This window comes from Pygocentrus nattereri, chromosome 1 (assembly GCF_015220715.1).
Source record: "Pygocentrus nattereri isolate fPygNat1 chromosome 1, fPygNat1.pri, whole genome shotgun sequence".
In the NCBI taxonomy this organism is placed as follows: Eukaryota; Metazoa; Chordata; class Actinopteri; order Characiformes; family Serrasalmidae; genus Pygocentrus; species Pygocentrus nattereri.
In genome coordinates, this window is record NC_051211.1 from 47,674,604 (window position 1) to 47,685,095 (window position 10,492).

The window sequence follows — 10,492 nt, forward strand, 5'->3', positions numbered from 1 at the left end:
GTTTAGAGGCATTAAACACTTCAGACATCTGGTTCTTATCACCACCACTGTAAGCAATTCTATAAAATAATCAGCAGATTACTCAATTACTAATATGATCACCAGTGACAGCCCCAGTCTGAACCTTACAGAAGTTTTAAAAATACCGTATGCAGTGCATTTCCTAATGAAGTGCTAAAGCGCAGGCCCAGTGTGAAAAGGTATTCTCCAACTGTAAATGTTAGACTTGCCAAACAGATGCCACCCTTCTGTTCATTTGGAAAAGATATCCAAATAAGTGTGTATGTGTGCACTGCCCTTGACAGTTTAGCTTCAGCTCTAAATGACTGCCATCCTCTTGCTTACTCAGGGAGCTGGGCTATGTTAAAAGGTCACCTGCATTAGCTTTTAAGGTTCTTTTTAAGAGAAAGCACTTGTGGTATTTGGCACAAGTCTGTGACTTCTAGTGAATCACTACTTGTAGAGAAAGAGAACATGTGGAAAAGGCAAATGGGGGCACACACAGTAAGTGAAGGTGGTATCAGTCATCATCACTAACTTATACCGCTGTCCACCTGATGCTGGACACTAAATACATAATTTAGTATGTACAAACACTTCAATTCACATTTAGAACATATATATATTTAACATTTAAAGGTAACATTTTACCTTTAGAAAAAGCTACTTCATTTTGGGGACTGTTTATATTGTCATTGTTATAAGTGTTTAAAATTATTACCTTGAATACTCAACTTATAAAGCAGATAATTGCTGTGTTTTTCAAAGGACATCCTTTGGCAAATGGCAAAGGAGCCAAATAATGCTAGCTATACATTCCAGATGCGGACAGCTACTACTGCCAAAAAGGGAATCTTCCTTTTTTCAAATACTGACCTTAAAATGAGAACCTAGTCAACATCTATTTACACCAATTCTATCTAGTTACTCTAGAACTAGCATTTCTATTCCCTTTATGTTCCTGATTGAGGACTGCAGAGCAAGTCAGCTGAACCAAACTCAGTTTAAGACTGTAATAGTATCTGGTCTGTTTTTAATGAGTTTAATGTACCGTTTGACCATCTGACTTGAGACCACTTGTCCAACCCAGTAATGTTAAATCCATAGAAATGGAACTGCACTCTTATGGCAGGGTCTCTTGAATTTTAGACATTGTTCACAATCCTGTTTGTTTAAGCAGCCAGTCTAAGACAGAGAAAAAGACTGTCCACTAGAAGAGGATCAAAACCCTCCACTCCTATTAAAGACAATTTTATCAGTCATCATCTTCCTGAGGATACAGCCACCAGAGGAAAAGGAGAGGCCACTTTATTGTCTCTTCAAGGTCCAAAACAAAGGATTCCTGATAGGAAACAAACACCTGATGCTTCTTGTTCTGAGAGAAGGCCTGAAGGTGCCGGCAGAACCCTCCACCAGTTAGGCTGTGTCCTGGCCGGCTATTTACATGTGTGGATGTCGTTCATGGTCTCGCACCTCCGGCAGCGCACATAGCAGCACCAGATGAACTTGCATTCGCAGCGCTCCACATGACGCACCACATGCGTGTTGTAGCCACGGCCACAGCACAGAAGGTTGCAGCCGTCCGGGCCGGCAGATGTGCGGTTGCAGCGGCGCCCGCGGGTCCCCGCCACGCCTAGCCGCCGGTCCTCCAGGCAGTAGTTGGGTGACTTGTTGAGGAAGATGAGCTCCTCACGGCCGAATGGCACACGCCTCTGCTCCTTCTCCTTGCGGCGGAACTTGCGCTTGGAGCGATCCAGGACCTGCACACTGTTCTCGTAGCGCTCCTTCAAGTAGCTCCCCACACGCTCAAACGATGCCATCGTCCGCCAGCATGTCTTCACCGCACATGAGCCTGAGACGCCATGGCAACGACAGTCTGTCGACATCGTCTTGGCTACGGCCTATAGGAGTGAAGGAAACAATGTTACTGAAAGAGAGAACCAGTTTGACAAATTGCATTAAAGTATAACTACAGCTTTTGGTGGATTTGTGCTGGCCCAAATAATTTGAATACTTCAGTATTTGTTTGTTATGTTAGCATGTGCTGCATTGTGTATTTAGTATTTCGAAAAGACATCTTTTTTACCTACAGTAGTGATAAACTACATTTGTTTAGATAGAACATCTATTGATTAATACCATTACTTTGTAGCCTACATGCCTGATTTTAGTTAATTTGCATCAATCACGAGTATATACTATTAATAAACTGTTGCTTCTTACTGGACATATTTTGAACTGCAGCAAGGAACATACTTAAAATTATGGTTTATTGTGAAATGTAAAATAATAACTTTAAGGGTGGGTTTGAGAGTTTTGAGTACTGGGATACATATGGGCCATTATCATATTTCTCAAATTTATCATAGTATCAGATTATATACTATATAGGCTTGCACTGATAAAGTTAATAAACACTTCATTTCTGGGAGCTGCTATGCCGTTCTAAAAGAATGTTTGACACTGCTGATGTTGACTGTACTATTTTGCTCTATTTTCTTCTCTACAAAATATACCAAATGGAACCTTGTATTCATTTAGTGGTATTGTAAATGTTAGCCAGACACAAACCACTATTCCAGAGAAAGAGAAGAGACTAAGAGAAAGTTGCTATTGAGATTTACGTATTCTGAACCATCCTTTTAAAACAGTCTAAAGCACCCAGTAAATACCACACACTGCAGAAAACTGTCAAGTCTGTATTCAATGAGTAAAGTGTACAAAAAGTGTTCAAAACTAAATTGGCAACAGGGACAGTGTTTTTATGCTTATTATCTATCAAAGACACTTTCCCACAGATAGATTATACTTTTGTCACTTTTTTGGATATTTTATATTATATTATGTGAAGCCCTACATTTCTTCTACAGAAAACACACTTCTGCACATTTTAAGGTACAGTGTATGCCTGCGCAAAACACAAAAGTTGTGGCATATATTTTCCCCCAATATGTTAAATTAACCCCGCGACCCTGACGGAGAAGCAGCTTAGAAAATGGATGGATGGATGTTAAATTAAACAAACAGATACAAATTCTGTTATATAATTTGCACAAAAAAGCCATACTTACATGTCCTCTACCTTGTAGAGGATGTGTAATTTATTTTCTCTTATATAGAGAGAATCTATTTAAGGACGATTTGACTGTGGGTAATACAACTTTTTCATACGACTGTATAAACAAGGACATTCTTATATCAGTTGTGTAGGTTTCAACAATTCTGTGGTTTAATGCACTGTACTCAGTAAATAACTTGCATTACAAAATTACAAGACAATACACAGCCTATTATTTTCTTTTTAGATTCAAACCATATGTGCCTGATCTGAATACATAGATAAGAATAACACTAAGAAGAGTTAGACTGGATACATTTTGAACTGCAGTAACAAACATACTGCAAATTATGGTTAATTATGAAATATAAATATTAATCATTTTAAAGGTGGTTTTGAGAGTTTTGGATACTCATCTGGAAATCCCAAGGAGCCTATAAAATATTCTGTTTCATTGCATCATTAAACGATGGTGTAACTGAATGACTGTGGCGCTGTGATTGTAGTGTGAGAGGAAATGTTTCAGTAATTCATCAGTAATAGAAGTAATTCTCAGTTCACAGATGTACTGGATGTACTGTTCTCTGCATGTCTGTGAATTTTCTGGGTAAAATATCTCGAAAGTTGAATCCCAACGTGTGAATAACAATACAAACACACCCTCAAGGAAAAAGGCACCGCTCGCCAAATCTTACACAATACGCTCCAGCAGACATCCTGAACTCGAAGAAAAACGCTGGAGCAAATGTCAGACACCAGGAGAATTTACCTCGAGTTTTTCTCTGTCATAACCACAACCCCTGCAGGGGCCACAAGACAGTGGGAAAGCTGTGAATTTGTAAGATTCTAACCCCCCATGTGGAGCCGGGTGATCTGTTTGGCGGATGAACCGATGAGTCCCTGCATTCTGCTGCAAACTCTTTCTGCACAATGCTCTGCGGTTTCAAACCATAGCCATGGTGTAGAGTGTCTCTCAACTCTCTTGAGCGATTTGTAGGCAAGCCTGTGGAGTTCGATGCAAATTCTGCCCTCTAATTTCCAACTGGCGGACATAAACCTCTCACATTAATGGAGAACAGACCCGGAAGGAGGGTGCAACTCATCTGAGGACAAATTGCTGGAGTTAAAGCAGTCCGCTTTTATTATTGTCCTTATCCTGCCGTTTTGAAATGGTTTCTGTTGTCAGAGGGCTAGAATGCTGGCAATGCACATGCATTAAATCACACAGCGGCACAGGCAATGCTGCATCCAGGAAGTTTGTGGTCATCTGCATTCTTTTTTCCTTGTGTCCACCAAGGGGGAAGAAGAAATGGAGGATATGAGTAGCTAGAGGTGGGCTCCAGTTCAGGAATGATTAGCTGGTGTTGATGTGGAGATAAGACAAGTTTACGGAATAAACTAAGTGGTACACAGAACAGGAGGAAAACGGGTGCTTTTGAGAAGAAGTTTATATAATCTGTATCTATGTCAGGAATTCATTTGGGTGAATGGGACAAGACAGAAATTTTCCACACTGTCATGCCTTACATATTTACTCATATTAGTGTGAATTAACATCGCCCTCTCTCTCACTACCTCTCACTTTTTCTCTCTCTCGCTCTCCCTCTTCTCTGTCTCTCTCAGACACTAACCGACCTTCCACGCCGATGTCTTCCTCTCCTCAAACTGTTTTCTGTGACCCTTCATAAATTTCTCAGATCTTTACATGAGCTGTTCAAAACATAGTTTACAGTCATCCCCCCCTCCACAAACACATGACTCCCTTGCAACTGGTTACCTCCTTAAACTCTAAACTTATTCTTACTATTAATCTGGTGACTTATTATTCAGTTACTACTATAACATATTCAGTAACTACTAATGGTGGGCACTATGACAATATTCATCTTCATCATAATAAATTACATCATATCCTCTCAAACTATGCTTCTCTGAGCATATTATGGACATTACCTAAAGAAGACTGACTAACTGCATGTTTCACTCCAAAGTAGTCCTGTTTAATAGCCTTTAGGGCAGTGAAGTTTGTGAAATATCAAACAAAAATGTATTTATTACTTTTGATTGCACTACTGGCTCTTTTGATCTCTTCCAACTTATTTAACCTCAAAAAAAAATATTGTGATATGTATCATGTGTTTATTTGTACATGTTCACAACCTTTTAAAGGTAACACTTTAAAATGTTATATGTTTTAAAATAGACAAAATATAATAAAAAGGCTGGATTCAAGACAGAGTGTACAGAGTAAATGCAGTTTAAAATATATAACTGCAATGCAACATGTTTCAACTGTGTTTCCCAACTAAAGGTAGTGAACAGAGCTGATTCATCAGTTTTATATCAAAATCGCAATGTGAAAAAGTGGCGGTGATTTTAATTGTAGCCAACATTATCAATAATGTTGTTTTATGTTTTAAGTGGGGAAATTTAACAAGGATCTTTAGAATTGTCTACAGATGAGTTCGACCAGTCTGAAGCAACCAATTGCCTACATGCTGTACACATGATTACACAATCACAACTAACCAGTAGTCTGGCACAGAACACCCAGCCTGAAGCCAATAAAATGGATATTTTTGCTTTCCAAAAATAAAAGAAACAAGTCTCCAAAATAGTAGATTTGTACGAGAAGGTAAATTATCTCCTAACTTTTAAACCAAATGAAAAGATTTTATTCCAAGTAATTATGCAGTATTTCTATTGATCGACATAATATCACTATAAAATAATCACACAATGTAAAGAACAGCTTCTGTTTTAAAGGATAAAAAGAAAAAGAAAATAGAAAAATAGCTATACGTGTTTCTCTTTTGGATACCAGTGATATGCTAGGCCTGGACCTTAATTTATAAAAAATGTATTTCAATCTAATTCACAGTCACAATAATGGCCTGAAATATCGCAAGATTTATGCATCGGTATCTCACCTGTCTCCCTGCCTCGCTGTTATGCTGGTTCATGGCGAGCAGGGCGTCATCCCCAGTGGCTGAGCCGTTCTTGGGCACATTATCGATGAAACGGCGACTGAACCACGTCCCATACGCGATATTATCCGAGCAGCCTCCCCAGTGCCAGCCCTCTGTGGCTGAGCCGCTGCCGCTTAGGGTTGTGTCACACGAACACTCTGTCATGTTCCCTGCGCTGCACGAGCGAGTGACTGCATGCACCAGTCCTGCAGCCATTATAGCGTAGATGAATGCCGTCTCTTTCGTTCCTGAGAGCCAAAAACAGAGAAATCATGTCAGGCTAAATTAATGGTATATAGTATTTAAAGTGCAAGGCCCATGTGAGGAAATCAGTGTGAACACGTGAACATATTTGTGACAATAAAAACAATTAACCTTAAACTCATTTGTGGCCTTCAGTTCCTTAGTTCTTGGGTAACTTTTATATGGTGTCATAGTAATAATCAAAAGATTTTTGTAGTTATTCTATAGCAAGTCTTGAGATTAATAGCCGAATATTAAGCCTGCATTTTATGGTTTTACTTAAGCCTGCAGTTTACGGTTTTACAGTCAGAGCTGCCAGTCATACATGAGAAAAAAACTTTGGAGGATCACAGCTGCTAACATACAGCACAGTTAGAGGATTGTTTTGTGAAGATATAACTAGATCAGCATATTGCCATGACCGAAATGTAAGCATATGTAATTATACCCCCATATGGAAAACGCACTGGGAGATTATATACATACACATACGTCTGGTTTGCACCTGGATAGGTCATTATACCCTCAGCTGCCAGAATGTATGGAATTTCACTGGAAAATTAGCAGAAAAGACTGGTTAGGCCTATAAAGGAGAGTTTAGAAGGCTATGCAGCTGTAACTGGTATTATCACCTTCTACATCTGTATAGCCAAATAACTGAGATGAGCAGCTCGCAAACTGTTAAAATAACAAATTCCAGTATATAACATTTAAATCTAAAAAGAACAATAATTACTTTTCTGTCAAAGACTGAATAGCGCTATGTGTTGTTGATGTTAAACGCCTCTGATTGACTAGATTCACCACCTTAAGTGTGGAAAACAGAATGAAGCAGACTAAAGTGTATCGCATCTCCAACCTCACAGAATCACAGAGTTATCAGCAATTCAGTGATGAGTAACAGTGATCAGTGAAGTCCAGCTGAATGGAATAACTCAATAAGAGGGAAGCCCGCCCCAGGTGATATGAATTACTCACAAGCCCCTAAACTTTGAAGCTGGTGGAGCCCAGTGTTCACATGCTAAGATTTAAGCTATTATTATAATAACTGCATTAAAGATATGTCAGCATGCAAGCTGTACATTCAATGTATTCCTTTTATAGACATGGTAAAAGCCTAGATCTGCTTTTCTTCCTTCCTTGCTTTTTTTCTTTCTTTCAGGATCCTTTAATAAGTTCTAAACAGACAGTAATAATAAAACCATTATAATGACTCTAATCTCCTCTGATTAGCGTAGAGGCCACTCGTGCTTCTGTCCAGCACTGAACCGTTCCAACAGAGAACTGCTTAAAGTAATGCAGATGTGCTGCCCAACTGCTCTTCTGCTCTGACTGTCCACTTCAAGTATGCGAAGAAAAGCTACCTATGAGCGTACACAGCAGAGTCAGCCTGAGAAAACTCCCCGCTGAACCAGCAACCATTTTAAACACTAGCACTATGGGTACATATCACTGCTGTCAGGACAAAACCTCTTATCTCCAAAATAGTAACTTTACAGGAGAAGGAAAAAAACTACTCTACTTTTAAAGTAAGTCAATGGAACCAGCATTTCTACCAGGTCATTTGGGGCCATTTCTTTTAAACCACTCATCATGAAATTTACCAACAATGTAAAGAGCGACAGGTATTTTAAAATTATGTCAAAAACTGAAAAATGACAAAAATGGAGATACAATGTTTTCTTCTGTGCAAAAGTGTTAGGCACCTTAAAAATGACATCTAAAAGCTGTTTAATTGCACAGTAAGCATTTATTTGTTTTGAAAAGCTCTAATTTTAGGATAAAGACAAATAACATTAAGACAGTAAGGAGTAATTTTATGCATGCCAATATGCTTATTAAAGCATTTCCAAATCTCTCCTCATGGCAGTCCACTTCAATTTGTAACCACCAAATATCTAGTGTGGGGAATCAGTGTTTCACCGTGTTAAATCAAGTGTGCAGGTGATGGAATTTTAAAAATCCCTGTGATGTCTGGGAGCACGAGGAGAAATCTGGAAGCAAACTGTTCTTCAAACACGCCAACAAGATCATTACTTTTTGAAGACAAGACGCTGATGTGCGTTTCTACTGTATTAATGTTCATTTGCTTCTATTCTAAGTGTATTTGGTATTTCTATGTGTATTTGCACAAACACACTTATTCCTCACACCGTGTTAAATGGCTTTGAACAATGTGCTGAGGGGGTGCGAGGCTTGTGCACAGCGCTGTTTATATGAAGAAGCGAAAAACGTGTTCTAAAGCTTTTAGAGGTGGAAGAGAAGAGCCGTGATCAGTCCAGGCCAGTTTCATAGCGCAAAGTCTGTTTTCGGTCTAGAAAAAAAGACAGGAATAAAAAAATGAAACAGAAGAAAGAAGTGAGAAATGAGGCAGAAAAATCAATAAGGAACAGGAAAAGACGAGTGTGTGCAAGTCGTGTTTCATTTCGCTCTCACCGCTCGTGAGCTCGTAGCCGAAGCCCGGCGGCTCGCGCGTCGTGCTGCAATTCCAGCGCTCGTGCCTAAACTGCGTCCGGCACTCCGAGACGCCCAAGCGCGCGCCCTCTGCCACGCTCGCTAGCAGGTAAGGCTTCCGGCGGCACATGTCCTTCTGCTTGACGGAGAGGGGCAGACTGCCGCAGCCCGTCTTCTCGGACACGCCGACGGACGTGATGCCCAGCCACCTGCGGGGCGGAGCGGTTTGGAGAGTTATGGAGAGCCAGACAGGAGAAGGGAATGAAGGGGGCAGTTTCTCCTCTCCACCTGGGGCAGATTCGGCACGGAGCACCTGAAGTGCCACTGCGAAAATAAAACATTTGCAACGGCATTGCGCTCCCTTGCAAACGTACGCAAAATAATTGCGAGGAAACGCAGCGTCACTAAACCAAACTAAAAAAGACCAGGGGCTCCGTAGCCGTTCGCCCAGGCCGGGTGGGGGGGTAGAAACTGACTGCGCACAAACACACATCTCAAAGAGTTTAACTACTTACATCCAGCTTCCCTGGCAGCAGAGGGGGTAAGAGGAAAGGAACGCGAGTAAGAAGAAGTGAAGTAAACGCGTCCAGCTGCTGCTGCTCTTCTCCATGTCCGCCTCATTTAAAAGTGCAGGGAGGGCGCGAGCGCTCCGATAACACTCGACTCATAGCCGTCAGCTGCATCGGCTCTTACCGCCGTAATCCAAAGACCTTCTTGTCGTGAGGCTGTTATAATTTTTTCTCCCTCTTCGTCCATTCAGGGGGACATCCGAGAGCTGTCAGCTTTCTGTCTTGAGTTTTGAGACCCTTGTCAGGTGGGTTATACGATTCAGTTTGCCCCCCTTCTCTCTGATCTCCCTCCCTCCTTCCCTTCCTTTTCCCTCCCCTCATAAGGGCTGTTATACTACTTTAAATTCTCGCTTTGAACTCGTCTCCTGCAGCGACGACGCCGCGTCCGGATTGGCTGAACGGCCTATTGATATTCAAATAAGCGCGTCCGTCCTCGGCTTTCATTGGACAGTGGAAAGCGCGCTCTGTTTTTTCTCCACCCGTTTTCGCCTCCCGCGCCGGAGCTGGCTGTACTCATCGCTGCGCTGTTTGGCTAGTTGTGGTCTGGGTCCTGCGCTGTGATTGGCTAGTAGCTCGCACTCTTAAGGCGTTTGTCGGAAAACAGGTGGGGGGGAAACAAACAGGGTGATACGGATAGCGGTGTGTGCAGGCGCGAAAGCAATGAGAACGTCTATGCTCAAAACTAAAAGGTACGAAAGAAGAGAAACCACTCGTCTTTTAAAGCGAGTTAATAAAATCACTTTTTTTCGCGAATATTTTTTATGTACTGTAAACTCTAGATGTCGTGCAGATTTTGTTCATGGCCAGTTATGAATAATGTAAGGTCACTATACGTGGGAATAGTAATCGTACACAAGCTTTGTAAACTGTTCAAACGAAAAACTAATTCTTTCTTTAAAACATTTTCTCGTCCTTTTAAATAAAGTATATTAAAACTGAACGTCGACAATCAGACACCAAACGGAACGATGTTCACATATAGGATTAAAATACAATAGAAATCACTAACAGCACGAACTACAGTAGTCAGCGAGAAATCATTAAGGCACGTCTATTTATCAGCGAATTAGGGCCATAATTAATTCCAACTGGGCTTGATTTAATCAAATATATTTTAATATATTAATTACACTGGAACAGCCCAAACAGCTTAAAGTTTCCCGGCGTTTTCAGGTTTTAAATATGAATGAATATGAATA

General features: G+C 40.7%; 1 protein-coding gene across 1 annotated transcript; it reads right to left on the reverse strand.

The window, feature by feature from the left end:
* wnt16 (wingless-type MMTV integration site family, member 16) lies at positions 1–9,593 on the reverse strand. The gene is made up of 4 exons (XM_017712186.2): positions 9,240–9,593; positions 8,707–8,933; positions 5,989–6,275; positions 1–1,901 (listed from the first exon to the last, which is right to left on the reverse strand). Exons 1-4 carry the CDS (start codon positions 9,332–9,334, stop codon positions 1,437–1,439), a joined length of 1,074 nt encoding a protein of 357 aa, XP_017567675.1. The 5' UTR covers positions 9,335–9,593; the 3' UTR covers positions 1–1,436.
* Positions 9,594–10,492: the final 899 nt, after the last annotated feature.

Excerpts from the sequence above, each read along its gene's own strand:
- wnt16 (XM_017712186.2), bottom strand. The coding sequence starts at position 9,334 with ATGGAGAAGAGCAGCAGCAGCTGGACGCGTTTACTTCACTTCTTCTTA. Across the intron at positions 6,276-8,706 it reads CGGCTACGAGCTCACGAGCG|GAACGAAAGAGACGGCATTC; the intron begins GTGAGAGCGAAA and ends TTTGGCTCTCAG. Across the intron at positions 1,902-5,988 it reads ACAGCGAGGCAGGGAGACAG|GCCGTAGCCAAGACGATGTC; the intron begins GTGAGATACCGA and ends TCACTCCTATAG.